Raw genomic sequence first — 23,507 nt, 5'->3', positions numbered from 1 at the left:
ATAATCTTAGCTCCATAATTGGAACAACAATTGTGCTGGTTTGATGTCACTTGATGTACATACATGATTAGAGGAGCGGATGATACAAAACAGCAATTAACTTGAAACTAATTTTCTTATTACTTCCATGTCACCGCTAGCCCTGGGCACGAAAAACCGAGAACCGGAGCCGAACCGAACCGAAACCGAGAATTTCAGTTCCTAATTCTCAGGAACCGAAATACTCGGTTTGGTTCGGTTCCTAAGCTCGGTTAACCGAAGAACCGGTCTCATCCTACATTCGGCCCATAAACTGCTAGATGGCCCAAAAGCCCAAACAAAACCCTACCTCTGGCCACTCACCGTCTCACCCCCACCAGCCCCCCCCCCACCCGCCGCTGCACCAGGCCCCCACCGCACCCCCTCCCCCCTCCCCCCACCCCGCCGCTGCCAGCAGCCCCCACGGTCGCAGGCGCGACCGCGCAGGGAGCCCAGCCCCTCCCCGGCTGCCGCGTCGCCCACCCAAGCCGCCACCCCAGCTTCACTCCGGCCGCCGCCCTGCCCTCCTTGGCCACTGCCCCGCCATCCCCGGCCGCCGCGCTGTCCTCCCCGGCCGCCGGCGCTGCTCCTCTCCAGCCACCACCCCGCCCTCCCCGGCCGCTGCCGGCGCTGCTCCTCTCCAGCCACCGCCCCGCCCTCCCCGGCCGCCGGCGCGCGGCTCCTCTCCGGCCGCCGCCCCGCCCTCTTCGGCAGCCGCGCTATCCCCGCAGTGGTGGTCTCCGAGTCCGGCAAGCCCACTGGCCAGGCGCCGCGTTGCTCCCCGCCTCCCCGGCACGCCAGGGGCACAACGGCGGCAGGCCAGACGGCGACACGGCCGTCCCCTACAGGCAAGAAGTTGGCGGTGCATGGCGGCAGTAGTCCCTGGCAAGCCAGGCGCGCCGCGGTGGCTCTCCCCTGCACTGCATGCAAGGTGAAGTTCGGTTAGAACCGGAGCCGAACCGAACTAACCGAAACCGAAATTGCTCAGTTCTTGATCCTAAAAAGAACCGAACAGTTCCTATTTTTGAATAACCGAACTTCACTGGGAACTGAAGAACCGAAACGATCGATTCGGTTAGAACGGAATGCCCAGGACTAGTTACCGCTGATGTCTGCATTCAGCACACCTGATTGCCATCTGATGAAAGCATCTACAACAAAAGTAATGCTAGTTATGTTTTTAAAGCGGTAAAGCGAGGCGATCCACTACCGCCTTATCGCCTAGACGGGCTAAGGCGGACTAAGGCGACACCTTAAGCAAGGCGAGCTGCCACCACCTTGTCGCCTAGGCGAGGCCTTAAAAACATAGGCTAGTTTAGTTCAGGCAGCCAAAGTAAGAACAAATGAAAAAGACTGAAAAGATGCTAGAATTTCATATATAATTATGGTTCCTCACATAATAAGAACATTAAAAAATTTCAGTTTATGCAACTGTATAGATTGTTGTAGGCTTGTAGCAGAGTACTCCCTTCATATAAAAGGTTAACCTTCTGCACTCGTATATACAAGGAATACAAGAATCAAGAGTGTGCTTTGATTTTCTTAATTGGTCAGATCGAAATGATTTGTTATTCCTTCTTTCTGAAGTGCAAGCAGCAATGTGCAATATCATCAATAATTGGCAAAACATGTTAGCAAACGAAGAGTTGGTATTATCATTATTTTCCAATTCTCCGTTAAAACTGTTTTGTGCCTATAACACATATTAGGAGACCATACAAGAAAGATCTACAGAATAAAGCATTGCTCAATTAGGCATTAGAAACAAACACATGTCACTCAAGGATGGTCCTGAACGGTGTGCATTTAGCCACAGCTGAATGAAGTTAGAAGCAAATATTTGAATGAATTGGCAAGCCATATTGTCAAGCTTTTCCATAAAAAAATGAATTAATATTGGCCTGCCCATAAACAGCACAAAATTTCATGTTCTTACACATAAAAGAAGCGTTAGTAACTTGCATGTCTTGTTGCCAGGTAGTTTTGCTACATAATTAGAATAATACCAGATGGCAAACATATGGACAAAATTGATTCGTATGAAACAAAACCTCCTCATAAAGACTTAACATTTAACAGCTTGCAATTTCTATCTTATAGTCTTTTTTTATTTTTGATGATCTAGTAAGTGTGCACACCTCTGAATCCCAAGCTGACCATGAACATTTCAGTGTTGCCCCCATAGAATAAATCACTTGTAGAACTTTTTATGAACCTGAATTCAGCAAAATCTTAAATGGCATTACTGTCCATGGGTGCATCAACAGTTCAAGAAAAGCCAAATATTTGTCAGCTATGTGACCTGCTTGTAGTCAAATTCAGCAACATGGTTGTCCTTTAGCAGAATACCAGCTGAAAGTAGGGGTGCAGAGGTCGCAGATAGAGTTGATGTATTCAGAGGTACAAGCACTGAAAACACAATTTTTATATGGAAGAGAAGCAAAAAAAAAAAATCCTGCATGCTTGGACAACTAAGATAAGCATGGCATTATTAGGAAATTGGGCAACTAAGCTCAGAACAAAAGATTAGCTAAAACTGAATTTGACAAAGAATTGAATTCAATGATCAGAAACATAAGCAAATCAAAGCAGTATACTTACATGTTACAACTATTATGTATGTGCTGACTCGAGAGCGATGCTGTCAAGAAGGAGTGTCTACATCTCAGAAGAGAACAGTTCATAGCTCATCACAACTGACAAGAACCAAATACTGAAAGTATTGCCATTTCTTTAACAGACTAAACTCGATTAAATGGAAGGGACAATAATCAAACATGACCAATCTATTGCTCACCACCTTTCGCTTCTCAGAACGCTGCTCCAATCTGAAACTAAAGCCAGCAGCGGCACTCTTGCGAGCTGCTACATGGGGAGTATTCGTACTTCTGCAAAACAACACGGCATGACAACAATCATTTATACCACATGGAAGAATAAAAAAGAGACTATCACTCTATCATGAAGAATTTCTCACAATGTGATGGAGCGCACATCATCGTCTGTTTTCCCTGGCTGCACTTGTTTCAATGGTTTGGGGGCGTTCTCATGTGACCTGATACCCAATTTCAAGAGTTTCTGCAAACGAAAATGCCAAGCCTTTTGATAAAAATCATAAATTGATAACGGTTTTGATTAGTCGATCTAGTAAGGCAACAACTTTATATTGATTGAATCATTTCTAGCAAGCATCAGAAATGGGATCAATAGCAAATGTCCAGACAACCGATAATAGTGGTGCATTCTATTTAGAGACAATAACTGAAATTGCAACGCAAAAGGGGGGAAAACGTATGCCCAAATCTTGATTTGTAGTGGTCCAGCAACTACTCTTGGTGCGGGAGTTGCATCATTTGGCGCAGCCGAATCCACTGATGCAACAAAAAATAGACGAAAAAGATGCCAGCTTCAAGCAAGATACCAGTCAAGGAAGGATCTTTACCATCGACTGGCGAGCAACAGGCGTCCGAGCCGGATTCGCCTTTGGCTTCTTGTCTGCCGCTCGTCCTGCACGTAATTCAATTCTGACTCCAGAATTGAGCAAACACGACAAACAGTCAAACATGCTACCTATCCAACTGGAGAGCGAACTGAAACCAACCTGACGCCGCGATGGTCCTGATCTGTTGGCCACGACTGCCTTAGCTTAGCTTGGGTACCGCTGCCGCCGCTGCGACGGATGAGGCCTTCTTGGTGCCACCGGCTAGCCCCCGCGCCGGGAACGAGGCCCTCTGCGACAGGACGGTGGGCTGGTTTCCCTTGGCCACGGTGGTGGGTGGGGCGGGCATCCTGCCGTTCGTCAGCTTCCCATTCCGCACCAAGAAAGAGAGAGGGAGAGGATGCCGGCGGCCGTTTATTGCGGTTGTATGACGATCCCCGCACGCAATCCCGTGGCGGTGTCGTGATGCCCGTGGAGCGCGCCGCCGCCGCTCCATCGTCCTCCAGAACAGCTCCTTCGGGAAGCGCGATGCAGGGCGTGGGCGCGGGGAGCGCGCCGCCGCCGCCGTCCACACGGAAGGCGAGCCCCGTGAAAAGGACGAGCGGGATGAGGACCCGGCGTAGCACCTAATCGGCGGCGTCGGCGGGGCATGCTAGGGCTTGCTAGGGAGAGAGGTGGGGTCCGGATCTGGCCGGAGTGGGACGTCCTCGGCAGAGCGGCGGAACATGTCCCCAAGGCGCGTCAGGGTGGATCTGCGGGGCCTAGCGCGGGGCGGCGTCACGGGGTGCAGTGCGCGGAGATGGAGAGGAGGCCGGCCGGCGGCGGGGTGAAGCGAAGGAGCGATGAGGAGGGGGATGGGGTGGAGCAAGGTAGCCACGTCTTGAATAGGTTGACAACGCGGCGGCGGTTCCGCCCGCGCGTGGCTTGGATGGGTCGACGGCCGGGCATGGTGGGGAAGGCTGTGCGGTGGGGCGCCGGTTCTGCTAGGGCGACGGCGGATGGAGCGCCAGGGCGGGGATCACGATGGCACAGCTGACGGAAGGAAAACCGGGATTGCGTGTGGAGCGCGGGAGTCTGGGAGCGCGGAGATTGAGCGAGGTGCGGGATCGCGGAGATTGAGCGAGGTGCGGGATCGCTGGGGATTGAGCGGAGAAGAGGGAGCGAGTGGCGGGACGAAAAATCGGACGGGGAAGAGAAAGCGAGCTGCGGGACGATGGCGCAGGCGGGACGACGGTGCCGAGCGACGCACCGTCGCCAGGTTTATTAGTTGGCATGTCCGTGCGTTGCTACGGGCGAGAAAAAAAATTTAGTATGCAGTTGCTACGGGCGAGAAAAAAGTTTTAGTATGCAATACACAAAGTTTAGGTAACATGGTGTTCATCTTGCATCAATCAACGACGATCTCATCAGTTTAGGCATTGTCCACATCCTGCATCAATTTGTGACAATCTGATGTACAAAGAACAGTAAAGCAAGAGGAACAAGTTGAGCACAACTAATGATTTATTAGAACCACAATCTATAATTTTGATCACGCATACATATATACATTAACTGAAATTCAGGCACGTATAAATTAAATGAATTTGTGTCAAATACATGTATCACAAGTCTACCAACATACCATGGGTTTATTGGAAAGAAAGAAAGGAATTAGTGAGACACACATATTTAGACAGCAAGGTTCAAGCACTCCACGCGTCTGGCAATGGCAGCATTACTTTTATCAGCCATCATCATGATCCGTCGCATTGCTGTGACGGATGCATAGATTTTCTCTTGCTAAGTTTCATATTTATGATGAATTCACCGTTTAAATCAAAGCTGCAGTATTAGAACCAAGAAGCTGATCTCACCTTTTATATTATAAGGCTTGCATGCTTCCCCTAATCTCTATAAATTATGAACCCATAAGCATCCATCCTTCTTTGGAGATTGGTTATCACTGCACTCTCCCGATTGTCTAGCCTCCAAGGTAGCAGTGTCCTACCTCAACTCATGCCCAAGATGCATTGGCAGAGCAGCTGCGTTAACATGTGGAGGCTCGTAGCAATGTCAACCCCTGTTTCTCATTGCAGCAAACCTAGATATTTGTCAATCATCCTCTAAACCAGTACTTTTCTTTTGCTATCTAATAAAATAAACAACATTTGGTCTTCAGGAAGCATATTCAAAGTTAACCGGCATCAGTACTTTCATTATCTCATCACAGAAACTGCTAAAAGCATTCATGAATCCATATTATTATGTAGAAAAAAGTTTACTTATCTCGAAGCCTGCAACACCATCACAGCCCACAACTGCAGATTTGATCGCAAGCAAGCGACAGAAGCGGTCATTGCACGACAGCTTCAAATTCTCACATATTGAAACTACTACAAATTCTGCATGATTAGAGCACCAGCTCCAATTTTTCAGCAAAGACTAATATTCATACTATCAAAGATACTAAAAAATTATCAAACTGCACAGACCCTGAAAGACAATATTGGCATATTACTATAATCTTGTCACCTGCTCATCCTCCAACACAACGCCGCCTACTTGCCGCTTTCCATGTGCATTGTCCCAAAGACATAAGAAAGCATCTGTCATTAACCAAACATAAGACAACTGTAACATGCAAACAATAAATTTGACAAGTGATGACTTGCATAGAACTTGGAAGTGAATGGCAACTGCAGAAGTATTGAAGAGCAATCTTGTTAAATCTCAACATTTTTGGAACCAGCACAAGTACCCTAGGTATGTTGTAGGAGGCTGGAATATGTTCGTCTGGTCATATCATAGTTGAAAAGGGATACTTCCCATATCATAGTATCTTCCAATTACTAATGACTTATAAGTATGATGCATTTCACTTCTCTGAAAGAGTGAAAGTATATACAAGAAAAGTATCTGAAAATGCATGTGTGCGTGAACATTGTGTACCTGCCAATGCAATGATAGGAGAATGCAGTTATAAGATCACACCTGATATAGAAACCACATCATTTCCCTGATGCATAAGCCATTTTAAACAGAACCAAGTAGAGCCATATTTGGTGCTTATTCACCGGTTCTTCCATTTTCAGAAAAGTGCACCTTGAACGGAACGAATTGGAAATAGACAACAGAGGCATGATGAATGCAAAAAAAAAAAATAGTGTGCATGTTATACCTGAGCTCGAGAATAAGCTTGCCATGTACATTCAACAGGTTGGCACCAAACAATAACCAGATTATGAGAACCTTCAAATAAATATAATAGGTGTCTGACCCAGTGACCACACACAATATTGAGATTTGGATCATAGAAATGGTGTGCTAGCATGGATTGGCATTGACCATTACAGATACATCAAGTATTGACCAATCACAATGTCGTACAACTCATAGATCAGACAATAGGTTTTAGAATACAGAGTATATGTAGGGAATTTAGACTACATTAAGAAATATCTTGTACTCCCTGCCTCCTTTGATAATATACTGTGTTTGTGTTTAGCTCCATATCAGTCAAGAATATGGATTCTGTTAATGACTGCAGAAATCTTTGTACTTGGGTACTGAAATAGGCAAACAGCTAGGGCAATAAGCCAAAAAAAGGCAGAGATCAGAAACAAGCATCCATCAGCCCATCACAAAGCTTATTAAGGCACAAATAGATATATCGATGTTTAAAGAGCACTTGTTCATAGACCATTAGAAAACTAACACAATATAAGTTCGCTTACTGCAAAACAAGATTCTATCTATCACTGGCCATATGTTTATGAAATTCACCTGCAAGTAGCTGGTTAATACATGCAGTTTGTATGCCACAATTTGCAATTTTATATCAGAATAAGAATATGATAGCTGCAAAATGAAAACAACCATATATCTGCAATTGTTCCTGAGCAGACCAAACAGGCAAGCAATAAACTTGAAAGTATGCTCCAGATAAAATTTTTTGAGGTGCTGGCCTGGACACACCAACCTTTGCATGTTTTGCTATCTCAAGTTTGATAAATTTCAGGAACTGTACATTGTTTCAGTGTACAGACAGAAGGGCCATGTTTCATAACTCCCAACTGTACATGGCACATAGATGCCAACAAACAGCTTTTACAGATCAAATGTTAGAAGGCTTAGATTTTTTTTAAAAAAAACTTCATGTTTTTTTTCAAAACATGTTATGACTTTAACTAATTTAGAGGAGAGAAATCCCACCACACATTAACCAAGAGTTAACACACCAGGGACCAGGGATCATCTTATGCATATTAACAGATGCTAGTACAAGAGTAAAAATTCAGAGTATAAGCAATCACTCTTGAGTTTTTTTCCGATCTATTTCTATTAATCTCTACTACTGTTTGGCACCACCATGAACCAAATTAAAAGCATGTATATGTACAATTTTGATGATCACAAGCATGCCTGATTATGCATACTTCAGGTTTTGATCAGTGAGTGTAACTTCACTCAAACGAGTTCAAGTGTTCAACAGAAATCACTCATGTATTCAATAGAAATCGAGCTCAAACGTTGGTGAGCGATCAATCAAGTGTTCAACAGAAATCGAGTTCAAGTTTTCAGGTTATGAAATGTAAGTGGTCTAAGTGTTCGTGAGCGATCAATCACTTTTCAGGTTTTGTGCTAGATTATAGATACAAGGGATTTTTCTGCAGAATCTTGTAAGATAAGTGAGACAAAAAAAATAGAATTAGCCCATTCAGTCCGGGGGGGGGGGGGGGGGGTTAAGGTGCGAAAACCTCAGAGCAACAGCCATGGTGGCCGGCGGCACCCACAGCCTAAAATCCCGGTAATTTAGGGCATGGGAGAGTGCATTGAGTAGAGGAAAACAGAGAGTACATCGAGGCTGGTTCCATTTTGGTACTGATCAGCGGCGGGGAGTGTGGCAGAATCACCTGAATTATCCCAGCTCAAGTGCGCTGGCCATCACCCTAAAGGCAACACCGGCTCAAACGCACTTCAAACGGAACAATTTTTAGTCTGTCGGGTAATGTCCCGATACAACCACCGGTTCACAGATCGAACAAGCATACCTCGCACGAAGGCGAGTCCAGAGATATTACAACCACAAATTTTACAACACAGGCATAGCAGTTATTACATCGAGTTCAAAGTATTATTCCAGGTCCAAACTCAGTAAAACCTTATACAAGACATAAGTTAAAGTTTGGAGTTTAAGCAGCGGAAAACAAACACGACGGCTACAACACATCGCAAAAGGGTACCAAGTTAGCTCAAGCAAGGAATCACTCGTCAGGGTCATTGCCAGCCGAAGACAGATCCCATTCTACAGACCAGCCAGAAGGCAAAGAGCAGGGCCAAGTCAAACTAGCGATCTGGTCCTCAAAGCTCATACCTGAAAAAGTTTCAATAGCAAGGCTGAGTATACTAATACTCAGCAAGACTTAATTGTCAACGGATATACTTAGTCCACCTAGCTAGACTATGCAGGGTTTTGTTGGCTCTGGTTTTTCTTTTGCTGAAAAGCAATAAAGAGTATGTCCTTAATTTCACATTTTAGATTTCAATATTCTAGCTGATTATCCATTCTATGTAAGCAACTAACTCTACTCAACCATGGTAGAACTTTAGTCAAACATCAAGATTGATCAAATAATGTTACTCTTATTACTCTGTGTGGCAAAGGGATCAAGCAGTCTCAATAAACGCGAGAGACGGACGATTCGAATCGGATTTCCAACCTTGCAAGGTAAACCTAACACACACGTTTGGAACACCGTCGGGTCGTTTCCAAACAACCGTTAACTTTTCATTCCGGCTCGTGGATAGGGTCACTCTCCCCGACTACAGGGCACCAACTTCCTCCCTGCACCCGTGGTGTTGCGCAACGTAAACATAAATAAAAACATATCTCTAAGAGAGAGTGAAAGGTATATCCACTCATCGGTCCGATCAGCTACTAGGCTTACCGTGTACCATATTTACGGCATGTGGCTAGTACTTTCAAACACTTAACCACCGCTACCACACACCGCGACCTTAGCAAAATTCATCAACTCAGACGGGGTCTCACCCAAGGTCATGATATCGAACACGACCCCGTTCGACGTCCTTATAGTTATTGCAGAATGTAAACAAACAATTCCTATTAAGCTCGCGAGTGACAGGTAATCACTCGACTTTTACCGGTCCTATAAGCATAGCAATTACTCGAACTCAAGTCTAGTGTTCAGTACATAGGTTCCTAGGATCATGCATCTAGGGTTTTAATTCAAATCCTAAGAACTGTAAATGCACAAGTAAATAGTAATGATAAGTTGCATAATTTGAAATACTGGGTTATGTCCGGGGCTTGCCTTCGTGGTAGTCGCTAACTAGATCAGCCTTGGGCTCTTCCGGACTTTGGTCCGGGTCTTCAGTCAGTATGGCGGCGTTCACTTGGGCTTCTTGATCAACTCCTTCGGACTCCGGGATCAGCTCGTACGTCCCGTCCGCTAGAACAGTCATATCTATATGTGATGCAAGAGATGACATTACCACATACATATTTCACGATAAAGTTGTAGTCTAACACTAAGAAAACATACTTATCATCTGGGCAAGCGTTTATAGAGTAATTATCTAATAACTATTACTACACAAAACAACATGATCAACCTCATAAAACAATTTGATTATACTTACAAAATAAGTGTTAGTTTATAAAGCATGTAAATCTTGATTTGCTAAGAAATGAGTAACTCAACCCACAAACAGATTTTAAATTCAGAAAAATTACCTCAAACAGGAAGTACAAAGAGAAATCTTCCCTACAAGTTTCATACCATTTTATGCAGCCAATTAATCAGAATAAATCATTTACTCAGACAGCACCTAGAACAAGATCAAATTCTACAGAACAAACGACAACACTTATGAAGCTCAAAATTGTTCAGAATATGACTCATATGCTTATTAAAGTTCCATAAATTTTTCAAAATTTATCTAGGCATAAACAGGAGTAATAATTTTGACAAAATTAAACTACATAGGGTAAAACTAATTAGTACAGAAAGTTATATAGAGTTTATGGATCCTAAAATTTACAGACATGAACATATGATAGAAATAGAGTTCAAAAAAAATTTCAGAATTTTCTAAGCAAGATAACTATTTATCACAATTAAACCCATCTTAACAAGTATTAAATCAAAGATATAGTTAAACAGATCGAAAAAATTTCCCAAACTTATAAAACAGCAAGTTTTTAGTGGCATGTAAGCATGGAAAAAGTTTCACACTCAGAGCTTAAATATCTCTACCAGCACAAATAAATTAGCAAAACTAGTAGATTTAGGAATCTTGAAACTTTGACCTAGCTAATGATATCAAAAATGTTTCAAATTTTTACCAGGCACGAGTAACACTGCAAGATACAAGCTAGCCAAAAACCACATACAGTTACTGAGTAGAACTCATAGAACAAATAAAGCCTAATTATTCAATTCTTTTTCTTGGATTAAAATACAGACCAAAACTGAAGATGTGCATGTGATAAAACTTATAGTTCTTGTGACAAGGATTCCAAAACATTTGGATTTGCATTTTTTCTAATTTTTCTAAGAATTTCTAGGCATTTTCAAAGTTCAACCTAAAAATTAAAGGAAAAGAACTGAAGACTTACATCCAGGCCCCTAGAAGATTTCAAATCCTAGCAAATAGGTCCCTGGCCAGAGTCAGAGCGAGGGGGAGGTGTTGACCGGCCAATTCCGGCGGCTCTGGTCGCCGGCGGCGAGGATGGAGAGGCGTGGGAGCTTCAGGGCCCCAAGCGCTACCTTCTGGTGGGGTCATGTCGAGGAGGAGGCGGCCGGAGGTGGGTCGTCGACCGCGAGCAGCGGCGGTCGGAGCACGGGGAACGGCGGCGAGGGTGCTCCGGTGGGTACTGGGCGAGGAGGAGAGGTCTGCGAGCTGCGCGAGGATGAGGCGGAGTAGAGGTAGGGTCTGCGTGGGCGGAGGAGGGCTAGAGTGGTTGGTCGACGGTGAGGTCGAGCTCGTCGGAGCTCGGGTGGGCGACGGCGGTGTTCTGGAGGTTTGGGGCAGGGAGCTGGCGAAAGAGTGAGCAGAATAGGATGCGGGGGTGCTCTGGGTGCTGAGGCGCGTGAGAGATGGGGGTCCGTGGCACTGCAGCGAGCTGGCCACGGCGACGACGAGGTGGCAGCCGTGGAGCTCGGTCGGGATGGCGTGGCGTGGGGAGGAGGGGTCCAGCGCGAGGGGGAGTGGGTCCAGGAGGTCGCTGCGGTGCCGCGTGGGGCGGTGGGCGAAGCAGGAGGTGGCCTGCGGCCCTCCTCGGCGGTGGGCAGCGCCGCTCAGCGCCGGCGCACAGAGAAGCAGAGAGGGAGGGAGGAGGAAGGAGGCTGGACTGGTTTGCAAATTCTGAAAAGTTTAAGGGTCCCACTGTAAAACTAAAATAACTTCTAAAGTAGGGCTCAAATGAAAAAGTACCCAACATGAAAGTTGTTCAACTTTTCAAGATCTACAACTTTGATGTTGTGCAAAAATTGATTTGACCAAAGATTAAAGAGTTATTTTGAAAACATAGGAAGGATTTTGAATTTAATGGACTTTTGTCTTTTCCATTGCAAATTCACCTCAAATTCAGACTAAAAAGTAAAATTTTCTTCCATGTAATGATTACACTGAATTTTATAAATAAACCCTCCATAAAAGCAATATTTGCTCTCCCTATTCAAATTAAGTTATAGAAAGGACCTTGCATTAAATCATATTTACACAAATAACCTTTTATTTTTACAATAAGATCCTTTTTCAAGCAAATTAAGCACATGATGCATAAAATAAATACAATTCTACTGTGCAGACACCTAGTGTGTCACAGAGAGGCTCGAACATCGCCGGATTTGAGGAGACGGACTGGTGGAACGTAGCCGGCGACGTACAAGCGGCAGCAGCAGGAACGCCGTCGTGCGACCGTCTCGCGTCCTGGCCGCGCCCGCCTCCTGGCACACGTGCAGCAGGTCCGCATACGGGATCACCACCTCTCCGTCCCAGAGCTGCCGGCGGCGGTGGCAAACGATCGAATTTGGCTGGGGATTGGCTGCCGGTGGATGATGCTTGGGGTTTGGCTGGGGATTGTGAATTTGTGAGGGCGGCCGCGAGCGGTGCGGGACGATCGGATTTTGCGATTGTTGCGGACCACCGCTCGCAACGAGGAAAACTTCGATCGGATGGCTGCTGATCGCGCGAGGCAGACTGGCGATGCGCGACGACGGATGGGCGGTAGTTTTTGCGGACTACCGCTCGCAGCGAGAAAAAACATAGATCGGATGGCTGCTGATCTCGCGAGGGAGACTGACGAAGAGGAGGCGCTTCCGTCGCATGACGGACGAGTCGCCCATTCATACTTTTTAGGAGTAGAGATAAGTGGTATATGTAAGAAGTCATCGATATTGCTGCACGTAGGGGTGGTAATGGGCGATGGCCGTAATGGTCTCTTCACAGCCCAAAAAGACCCTTAAATTATTTAGTTCAAAATTGTATAAAATTAGAGCCCGACCCTTTTAGGACCTGGCTCTTAGATTTTCTAGTTCAAAATATTAAGCCCTTTACTACCCCTAGCTGCACGAAGGAGTCCAACTAATAATTATCCAATATTAGCCCAACACTAAGGCAACAAGAAAAATAATGACTCAATAATAAAAATTACTTTTTCCTGGCAAAAAAAATTACTTTTAATTGATGACAAGGAGACTAGCACAGCACTAATTTGTCTCTAGCAGAACTTCAGCTAATAATAGCAGGAAAATAACATGCACTAGATGTGATGTTCATAGTCATAGTCTCCATAGAGTACCATGACACGATGAACCATATAAAACCACAAATTACAGAATTAGCTTAATAGATATCAAAATTCATCTAGTCTTGTAGTGCTCCTCCAACTAGACTCGGCAGCCTATTCACCGTTCCGGCAGCCATGGCCCTTGTACGCCTCTTCAACGATCCTGCAGTCATGGCACTTGCAATTGTACGAAGAAAAGTAGGATGCCTTGATAATCCAACACGGAGAACTTGTGTACAAAGCATTCTGTTGCAACAAGAAAACTGGGCTTCTAATAAGTGTATGACGATTAGTCACAAAATAAAACTAGAGAAATGTGTCCTAGTTACAGAAATGTAAAGCACCAATCAACAAAGAAAAAGTATTGGTGAGTTAGCTACTAAAGTGCTATCCTAAACCAAAATTCACAGAAGTGTTAGCTCAGACATCCATAAGTGAGTAAGAAAAAGTGCTGGAGGTTTAGTACATAAGGAAATTGATTAATCTACAATATTGTGAAACTATACCTTCAGAATTGCAAACTGAAATAATGTAGAACAAATAACTATGAAGAGTGTACAACTAAGAAATATAGCCTTTTTAATTGTAACAATACATCTGAGTTTCAGTTTGATATTGGTCTACAATATAACTGTCCTTAATCTATACAGGTACTTTCAATCAATGTTAGTCCAGACCAGCATTAAACAAGTGAATCAAGATTGGAAAGAAGCAAACATGTTAGGTCATCTCAGTTGAAGATGCAGATGCAGCCTATTTTGCTGGTTTCAAGTTACAGTACTTGAGGAAATTTCTCAAAGATATAAACTTCAAGATAATTTATAAAGCAGCTCCGAACAAATAGCCAATGCAACTATAAAACTGAGAAAGCTGGAAAGAGTCAAAGAAGTAGCAGTAGTACTGCAATACGAATAGGAAGCAAGCAAAATGGAAGGGCTCTCCTCTGTTTTTCCTAGCTGGCAACAACAAGAACGCCAGGCACCAACTCCCCCTGATCAGCAGCAGTGACACACTAAGCGTTGAGGGATTACCAATTTACCATCCAATCATATAATTCAAACAAAGCTAATGACTCAGTTGTACTGTGCATATTTAAACTGTCTAGTTAGATAAATAGCACTCATCTTTGGCAGTCGTACAATAGTTTTAGCAGGTTTTCAGTATGAGGATAAACTATAAAGGTAGCTACAGGCAGGCAAATGAGACACTGAAGATCTCACTCAAATTTGCTTCGTCGAGCAAGCCTATGTGATGTACTAGTCATGTTTTCATAATAGAGCGATATTATCACACAAACTGAAGCATATACAAATTGAGAAAGAAACTTTGATTTAGAACTAGACCAGTAGCAAGGAAGTTAAGAACTTGGTTCATTAGAGAAGGGGAGCATACCACGCAGATTCAGGAGATCTCTTGCAGGCGATAGAAAGGAGTCATCATCATTCTGAGAACTTGAGGACGGGGGCAGGAAAGCCGCTGCCGCCGAGGCCTGAGAATGGGAGGAGGGAACCGCCGGCGGCGGACCGATCCAATCTGCTCAGCCCTCAGAGCGCCGCGACATTATAACCTGCTCATAGCAGGCACGATGGGACGACGCCGGTGACGAAAAAGGCGAGGCGTAGCTCGGTAGTCAGCGCTGCAGTGCCGCCGATTCGAAGGGATGGGTTGAACCTCTCGATTGTCCAGTTCTTTGGTTTCTGAACTTCTGAACCAAAGCAGTTTTGTGGGTCTGAAGTGGAGCCCGTTAGGCTCATTTTTGCAGGTCGGTTCAATGCACCATCCCCATCATTAAAGTATAATACCCAATGTGCCCTTTGAACCAATTTACCCTTGATATTAGTGTAACCAGAATTGAAAAATATAAATCTATGGAGCACCAGCCATCTCAGATTGAGAATAAATGAAGAACACAGTGGCTCAACAGGGAGAATGATGGATTCTTTCGAGGGGGAATAAACAAAGTATGTACTTCAGTTCAGGGCTTGTGGTGGTCAATTTTTCAGCCCAAACCATGGGTCACAGAAAAGTTGACAGCCAAATATTTTTGTGACTTTTCGTGCCCCAATGTTGACAGTCTTCCTACCCATTCACATCAAACAGTGTATAGATTCTAATAACAACATTAACAATAGTGTAGGACAACAAAACTCTGAAGTAATGCAGGCAAACCTACAAATATGATGCTATGTATGTTAACAACTAACCTACTGGCTGGTTGTGTGAACATCGAACCTACCACTACCAATATATTGTGTCCAACCATGTTGGTGAACCACATTACCAAGACTGAGTGTCACTGGTACTGACACCTCAATGAAGCCTTTGCAGATAGCATAATGACCTTGTTGACTCTCATATTCTAAGTAGTAGTTGTAGCAACTGGGCAGAATCGACCACGCAAGGAAAAAGTGATAGTGAAAATGCAAAAGGAGGAGAAAGTTTGATCAGAAAAGGAAAAGATTGAATCCAACATACAAGTAGGCATACAGCTCAGCCACCAAATTCGCGGGGGTCCATAACGCAATACCTTCTAGGCATGTCCAACAAAAAGATGTAATACGGTATACCAAAAAACCATACTTCCCACTCCAAAGGGTCATTAAAGTAACCTCCATGGCCCTTGGTACTAAATTTGGGTATGGGCCTATGATTCATGGGGACACAGTTCTTGTGCAATGTGAATTGAGATTTCCATCACCTTTTTGGCATCTAGTAAGATTTTTATATTAGTACATGGAAAAGAAAACAGATACAAGGAAGGCATACATGAGGAAGCATACAGAAAGGCAGAAGGTTGATGCTACCTTTTCATCTAAGCAAGAACCTAAACAAACTCACCGAACTTTTTTCCGCGACTTGAAAGGGAACCCAACAAACTCACCGAACTTTTTTCCGCGACTTGAAAGGGAACCCACCAGGTGGTGACGGTGAAAACTCCAGTGGGAGGTTTGGCAGTTCTCCCTCACAAGAGAGCATCTGGATCAATTCCTGACTCGATGGGCGATGAGCTGGAGACCTCTGGATGCAGAGGAGTGCAACGGTAATGCAGAGCAATGCCTCTTCACGGTTAACATCATGCAGGGCAGGGTCAACCAGATCAAGTAAGCGGCTGGCGCGTGCAAGGTGCCTGGCCCATGATATAAGGCTTGCCTTCTCAAACTCCGACATGGCTGACGGCATTACCTGCAATGGCCGGCGCCCAGAAACAAGAACAAGTAATAGGACACCAAAGCTGTAGATGTCACATTTCTCCGATAATGGACCTCCGCCACCATACTCTGGAGCCACATAGCATACCGTGCCACGCATGCTAGGCGTGCTGCTCACTGTACCACCGCTCTTGGGAACTAATTCTCCACTTGCCCAATCACGGCTGCTTCTTGCACCATTTACCCACCAATTAATGCTCCCATGGCCATAGCTGGTGCTATTGCTGCTCCTCCGACTCCAGCTCTTTACCAAATTCCACTTGGACTGCCCCTTCTCATCAAAGTCATCATCAATATCCCTTTCCCACCATTGCAACCCGACCTGCTGGCTCTTTGATTTGGCAAGTGTCCGCCGTTTCTGCTTCATGGCAAGCTCATCAACATAATCCTCGCGCCACCATTCTCGCGCCCTCCGCTTCGACTTCTTCCTCTCGGCAACTGGATTGTTTACAGCTGTCCCTGCAATCCAATCACTCTTCGGGCGTTCTTTCTTGATCTCTGATCTAATCCACTCCATGACATAGTCCTTAACCCCAATATTTGGTGCACCATTGTCCTGCCGCCGCCACCAATCACTCCCAGTTCCTGATGCCGTGGCGCCACCAGTACGTGAGGCACCATTGCCGCTGCGGCTGTTCGTACCACTGTCAACGCTGGCCCTGTCAAACACAGAAGTGGATGCGGCCTCTGCCGGCGATGCAGATGTGAAGCCCTCATCATCCTCTGGCGACTTGGGCGCAACATTCCCCTCCCCATTCACCGTGGTCCTCTCCGTCACCACTGAGACGTCATCATCACATCCCCAATCAGGATTCCCATTCGCATCAGCTCCTTCTGCAATCATGCCGTTGCCTTCAGCAATCACGCCGCTCACCAGCTCGCCTTCAGGGTCAGGGTCGGAACACACACGGGCGAGGCCGAAGTCGGCCAGGTGAGCCTTGAGGTCTGCGTCGAGCAGGATGTTGCTGGGCTTGACGTCCCCATGCATGATCGGCGGCTTGACGACGGAGTGGAGGTAGTGGAGCGCGGCTGCCACGTCCCGCGCCACGGCGAGGCGGCGCGGCCACTCGGACACGAGTTCCGGGCGGCGGCGCGACCCCGCGCCAAGCAGCGCGTCCTGCAGCGACCCGTTGGGCATGAGGTCGTACACCAGCATCATCCGGCGCGGCCGCCGGGCTTCTCCCCCGCGCGCCGGCATCGAGTAAGCGAACGGAAGCAGGACGTTGGAGCAGAGCGCCTCCTCGGCGGTTGAGGTGGAGCCGAAGCTGAGGAGATGGGATGCGACGGCGATCTCATTGTGGAACTCGCGCTCGCCCTGGAGCGAGCCCGCGGCGTCCATGACCTTGACGGCGACGGGCCGCTCCCTCTCAGTGCCCCCACGGCCCTTCTCCGGGGGGAGAACGCCGCGGAAGACGGGCCCAAACCCTCCTTGGCCGAGCTTGTTCCCCGCGGCGAACCCGGCCGTGGCGCGCCTCAGCTGCCGGTACGATAGGCGCCGTAGGGCCTTGGTCCCCTCTGGCTCCGCCGCCGCCAGCTTCCTCCTCCTCCTCCGCCACCACAGCGCGGCAACGAGGGCGACCGCGAGGGCGACCGCCACGGTCGCCGTGGCCGCCGCGGCCTTCGCGGCGAGGTGGCGTTGGTGGTGACGGTGCTGCTGGTGGAGGAGCGCGGCAGCCGGGGACGGCGCGGAGGTGGAGGGGGCCGGAAGAAGGCGCTGGCGCGACGGCATCGGGAGGCGCGGCGGCGGCGGAGGAGGAAACGTCGGCGGCGGAAAGGGGACTGTCTTCCCACCATTAATTAGCTTTTGGGTTCCAGTTCGGAGCCTAGAGACAAGTCTGACTCTGCCTCGATTACCATTGCCTGTGCGGGGCCACCTGCAGAGGCTGATGCCCGGCTGCGAGGGAGGCGTGGGGATGGCGACCTGTGATTAATTTAGTTTGTTGATCGGTCACGATGATAAAGGTTGGCCTTGGGATTAGGGGAAGAAGTCAATGTAGGCCTGGTCCATAGGCCATAGCAACCCCGGGCCCCGGGATTCGGACCAAACAAACGCAACCATGGCCATATTTGGTTACCCATCAAATTACAATTGTACTAAAAGACGAATGCCCGCATGCAGTACTAAATGAAGTCTATTTGTAAAAAAATTTTAGGAATGGGTGTAACTTTTTGAGACGAATCTAATGAGCCAAGTTCCATCATAATTGGCTACAGTGATACTACAGTAACCGCGCTCAATCATCCTCTAATCGTGCGGTCAAAGGCCTCATTAGCTAGAGCAACTGCTACAGTACCATAGTTGTGGAGGTAATTTTATAATTAGACTTTATTTAATACTCCTAATTAGTGGTCAAAGCATCGTTTCTCTCTCATCAAAACATTTTCACTCCACAACCAAACATGGCCCATATTCATTCTGATCATCAAATTACTCATTTCATACACCGAATATAAGAACAATCTCAGTGGGAGTGTTATCGACACAATTATTTATACTAAAATCTTAAGAACTTATGCCAGTGGATGGTTAGCATCATGACATTCCTCTCACATTTCATGATACTTTTTTTTTCTCTCCTCATACTATTGGTATATATTACCAAATTTAATGTCATGACACTCTTATGACCCTAACACTAATACTGACCTAACATGAGATACAAGTAACAGGTGTAAAGATCTACTATAGGCCTGGTTAGGGTCAGACGTCGAGCTAAGCTCAAGTTCGTGCGCTTCTTGATCTACTATAGGCCTGGTTGGTCGACTCAGCTTGGTGGAGTTTTTAATACACTGAGCAACTAGTCTTTTGTTCGTTTCGTTTCCTAACGACAAGTCGTGAGCTAATCAAAGTTAGAGCATCTTCTACGGTCTTCCTTTCCTCAATAAACTAATGATATTATGAAGTTCTTCGTTCTAAAAAGACGGTTCGTTTACCTTTCAGAATTTGTCCTACAAAAATTGTTCGTGTAGCATCCAGACACCCGCTATTCTCGTCGCTCAAGGCCGAGAGTCCGTTGGATCAGTGGCGGAACCGGAAAGAAATTTAAAGGGGGCCGATCAAACTCCAATAATTTTGTAGCTCCAAGAATTTAAAGTTATGAGAATTAATTTATTTTGATTGGAACATTTGTTGTAGGGAAAGGAGACAAGAAAAACATAAGAATTAAATTAAAGTGATTATTTATTTTGAGTGAGGCACAGAAGATGTATGACTACGCACACAAACAAAAATGGTATAAGGATAATGTAACGTGTTGTTCGTGTGTAAGCTAATTAAGATTTTGTTTCGATTGCTTTGCTTTTTATATGCATGCATGATGATACATGTGTAATCGTATAATCAACATCCAACTTTCAGACTTAATTATATTGATTGCCGCGAGCTGGTGGAAAAAGCACATGGGTTTTGTGATCATTTATTTTGAGTGGAGCACTTGCTGAGGGAGAAGAAAAAAATGAAAAAAACATAAGCTAGAATGATGATTATGATTAAACTTGAACTTAAGATCGATGGACACAATTTTGTTGATGATGTGGTCGTAACGTGAGTTGAGAGAAATACAAATAAATAATTTGTAGTGAGGACCCAACTATATAAATTTTATAAATTGGACCAGATTTCGGGTGCCCAAATTGGATAAACAAATAGAGAAGGGCCACCAAAATCTGGGTGGACTCTGAACGGACCAATCCGTTCGTTCCCTACTCGAAGTCGGAGGAACAGCACCGGCCTGTTTCTTTCCCGCGATGCAATCGAGCTGTACTCGGACACGGCGGGCCTGGCCGGCGGCTATAAGGCTATAAATCGACCGTCTCCATCGGAGGGCAGCATGGCCCCGTCCCGTCGTACCTGTTGTTGATCTCAGCCATCGTTCGTCAACCTCTCTGTTCGATCGCATGGCAATCATGGTGGCGGCGTACGAGCACCTCGTCGACGAGGAGGAGCTACTGGCACTGAGGGAGCTCGCGGCTAGGGGTGGAATCGAGCCGAGCCTCGACTTTTTTCGAGCTTTTTTCGAAATCAATATATTCGTGTTTATTATAGTCTCCTGCGTTGTTTCATATGCAACTTCAAATCGAGCATAACGAGCCGAGCCGAGCCTGTCAAAATTGACTTTTGTTCCAAATAAACTAATCTTTATTTAAAAAAAAAGAATGTAATCGGAGCAATTTTAAAACGAGCCACCGAGCCAGCTTAACGAGCTTTTTTTTCCAGCCCTACTCGCGGCAACAGATGTGGAGGAGACGGACAGCGCCGACCGCGCCATGGCGGCAGACCTGATCACTCTGCTGCGCAAGGTGGCCGACCTGGACAGCGCGGGAAAAGCCCTTTGCCCGGAGGAACTGGCGTGGTTGCAGTGCCTGGAAGAGGACATGATTCGAACGGAGAAAGAGATGGCATCCATGGCCGAGGACATCCTGCGCGGCGCCGAGGTGCTGGACACGCTGCCGGGCGAGGATCAGGCAGCGGTGGTGGCGGAGCTGCGGCGGCAGGCGGCGCAGTTCGGCGCGCGCGCTGCGGATGCACGGCAGGTGGCCGCCGCCGCGTGATGCCTCCGGGAGAAGGAGACGCGGAGGATGGCGGTGGTGGAGCACGTCGTCGATCCGAAGGTGATGGCGTTCCTGGCGCGCGTGGCCTGCGAGATGGACTGCTATGCGTCGTCGTCGGCGATGCCTGAGGAGGTGGCCGCTGCCGCCGCGGCCGCGGCCGAGCTGGTGGAGGAGATGGTGAGGCTGCGGTTGTGGCTCGTGATGGCTGCCATGGACTGTGCCAAGAGGCCAGGGGAGGCGGCGCTGGTGGCCCCGCTGCGGAGGCAGGCGGACAAGGCCAAGGCGGCGCTCGCAGGCGTGGACTCGTTCAGGGCGTCGATGCGCCGGTACCAGGCGGCCGCCGGCATCGCGCCGCCTCCCGAGGAAGAGGAAGGATCGGACGACGACACGATGACGTGATCGTCTCCAGTACCATCTCCTGGGCACCGTTGATCGCTTCGTCATTCATCTTTTTCTTCTTCCGATTGTTTGGCCGTTCAGGATTATTATCATGTAATTATTGTTCACATAATCAGGATTATTATATATATATATTATTGTTCACATAATCAGGATTATTATCATGTAATTCTGGAGCCTCACTTGGTTGTAGTATCACGTTAGTTGATCTTATCTGTTACCAGCGAATCGAATGGCGTTCGCTAGCAGCTCTGAACAAAATGCAGAGTCCCGATTCAACGACAGATGAACTCTGCTCTACTGTTTCGTTGGGCTTGCCTTGCGATAACTAAACTTGATTTTTGTCGTCTTTCCACAACATTAGTAGCCAAATTGATTGTTGTTGCAAGAACCAACACTTGATTTTGGATAAATATATACTCCCTCCGTCCATTAATCGGAATCATCTTAGCAAAAAAAAGAAGTTTCCAAGAATTGGAGTCGTCTAAGGGCACGTACAACGGGCCGTCGAGACCCATCGGCATGCAAGGAATTTTTGCGTTTAGCCCCCCCCCCCTCCCCGCGACTTGCAGTAACTCCCGAGCCGTCGTCTCATTCGTCTACGAGCTATGGCCCGTGCTCCAAGGCGCGGCGACGAGGAAGGCGGCCGTTGTACAGAGCGCTGCGGGGAGAAGACGAGGACATGGATCCGCTGCGCGCGCGGAAGTGGTTCCGATTCACGCCAAAGGTTTGCGCCATCCGCGACTTGTTCCTCTCCGGCCTCTGCCTCCTACCACCCCGTTCTCCGGCCGCGCGCCACTGGCGGGAGACCGCGCGGAGGCGAAGGTAGCGTGCCGGCGGGAGGCGCACGAGGACGCGCTCGAGCATGTGGTCGTGGAGGTCCCCCAGGCCGGAGAAGGATGGCGACGGCTTGCGCTTCCTACCGTTGGCCGACGACGGCGCCTCCATGGCGATGAACTCCATCTCCATCTAGCGGCGCCGGCTATGAGATCTCTGCAAAGGGTAGGAACAAGACACACGAGTCAGTTTCCCAATTCGAGATTATGCAAGAGAATTGGAACGAAGTCCAAGTGACAGAGGACCTTCCAGTACGGTGCTTGGTGGCTGCACGATCTGGGATTCCCATCACAGTGAGGCTCGGATGGACCAAGGATGGACTATGGAGGTAGCTGCTGAGGTTGCGGCGCCGGGGGAGCAAGGAATCGGCCGGAGGTGAGGTGTGGGTCTGCAATTTTGGCCGGCTGCGGTGGAGCTTCGTGGCTTCAACCGTGAGGAGAAAATACGGGAGTTGGTTGGAGGAGGAAGAAGGGGGAGTTGGTTGGTGAAAGAGAAAGAAGTGTAGAGAGGTTTTGATAAAAGATTTGGGTTTAAGTGTGAAGGTGGAAAAGTTCTGGGGGTTTCAATGATAGATTCGAGAACCTATTCGAGAGAAAAGATTTTGCTCATGAATGTTGAAAAAGTTTTAGGGTTCCAGTTGTGAAAGTGTTTTTTCTTTTTCGTTATTGTTTTCGAATTAATTGATGTGAACTTTGAAAAATCATAACAAATCATAGAAAAATGCTAAAATGACAAATTCAACTGTTCTAGACTCTATGTGAACAGATTTACACATTCATGCCATTTGTTCACATAGTTAGTGTATGTTTTGGCTGGGAATAAAACCAAAAATAAAAGGTTGCCATCATGAAATGCTAATTCTCAAGATTAGAAGTTAATTAGCCTAATTTATTTGTTTAACACTAGAGGTGTTAGAGAAACTCGGCCATCATGAATATTTGAATATATGTATATTATACATGGTTATTTTAAGAGTCATACAAAATATTTGAATGTATTATGTATTACCTCATGTATGCAACAAAATAGCTACAAAGATCAATATGCACTAGATTACCATGAGTTTGCGTGTCAAAGAATGAATTAATCATCTTGTAGACAACTAAACAGATAGCTCATTGTACAAGCTATCTGTTTAGCTGTCTGTTTGTGACGAAAAACAGCAGTCGTCTGCACTGTTCTACATGCCCTATAGCATGGACCACAGGTTTGCATCTTCCCTAGGCGTTGGAGGCTCCTCGTACGAAATGCGAGA

General features: G+C 46.6%; 2 protein-coding genes and 1 long non-coding RNA gene across 4 annotated transcripts; all 3 read right to left on the bottom strand.

Moving 5' to 3' along the window:
- Positions 1 to 1,898: 1,898 nt before the first annotated feature.
- On the bottom strand, positions 1,899 to 4,184 carry LOC120709780. Its single transcript, XM_039995431.1, has 6 exons — positions 4,161 to 4,184; positions 3,620 to 4,083; positions 3,461 to 3,542; positions 2,996 to 3,096; positions 2,321 to 2,906; positions 1,899 to 2,233 (listed from the first exon to the last, which is right to left on the bottom strand). The coding sequence occupies exons 1-5, from the start codon at positions 4,182 to 4,184 to the stop codon at positions 2,699 to 2,701; spliced, it is 879 nt and encodes a 292-aa protein (XP_039851365.1). The 3' UTR covers positions 1,899 to 2,233; positions 2,321 to 2,698.
- Positions 4,185 to 5,033: 849 nt separating this feature from the next.
- Positions 5,034 to 8,051, bottom strand: LOC120706928. The gene is made up of 2 exons (XR_005688538.1): positions 5,314 to 8,051; positions 5,034 to 5,211 (listed from the first exon to the last, which is right to left on the bottom strand). It is a non-coding gene; the product is annotated as an uncharacterized LOC120706928 (long non-coding RNA).
- A 5,082-nt stretch (positions 8,052 to 13,133) lies between these two features.
- On the bottom strand, positions 13,134 to 18,325 carry LOC120706927 (receptor-like serine/threonine-protein kinase At2g45590). 2 transcript variants are annotated; one of them, XM_039991690.1, is made up of 2 exons: positions 16,168 to 18,305; positions 13,134 to 16,124 (listed from the first exon to the last, which is right to left on the bottom strand). In XM_039991690.1, exons 1-2 carry the CDS (start codon positions 18,192 to 18,194, stop codon positions 16,091 to 16,093), a joined length of 2,061 nt encoding a protein of 686 aa, XP_039847624.1. In that variant the 5' UTR covers positions 18,195 to 18,305; the 3' UTR covers positions 13,134 to 16,090. The 2 variants fall into 2 exon arrangements, with proteins under 2 accessions (XP_039847624.1, XP_039847623.1); XM_039991689.1 differs by having other exon boundaries at positions 13,134 to 18,325.
- Between the last annotated feature and the right edge of the window lie 5,182 nt (positions 18,326 to 23,507).

Source organism: Panicum virgatum, chromosome 5K, assembly GCF_016808335.1.
Source record: "Panicum virgatum strain AP13 chromosome 5K, P.virgatum_v5, whole genome shotgun sequence".
Taxonomy (NCBI): domain Eukaryota; kingdom Viridiplantae; phylum Streptophyta; class Magnoliopsida; order Poales; family Poaceae; genus Panicum; species Panicum virgatum.
Note: the sequence above shows the minus strand (reverse complement) of the source record. Positions and strands in the feature narration are given on the sequence as shown.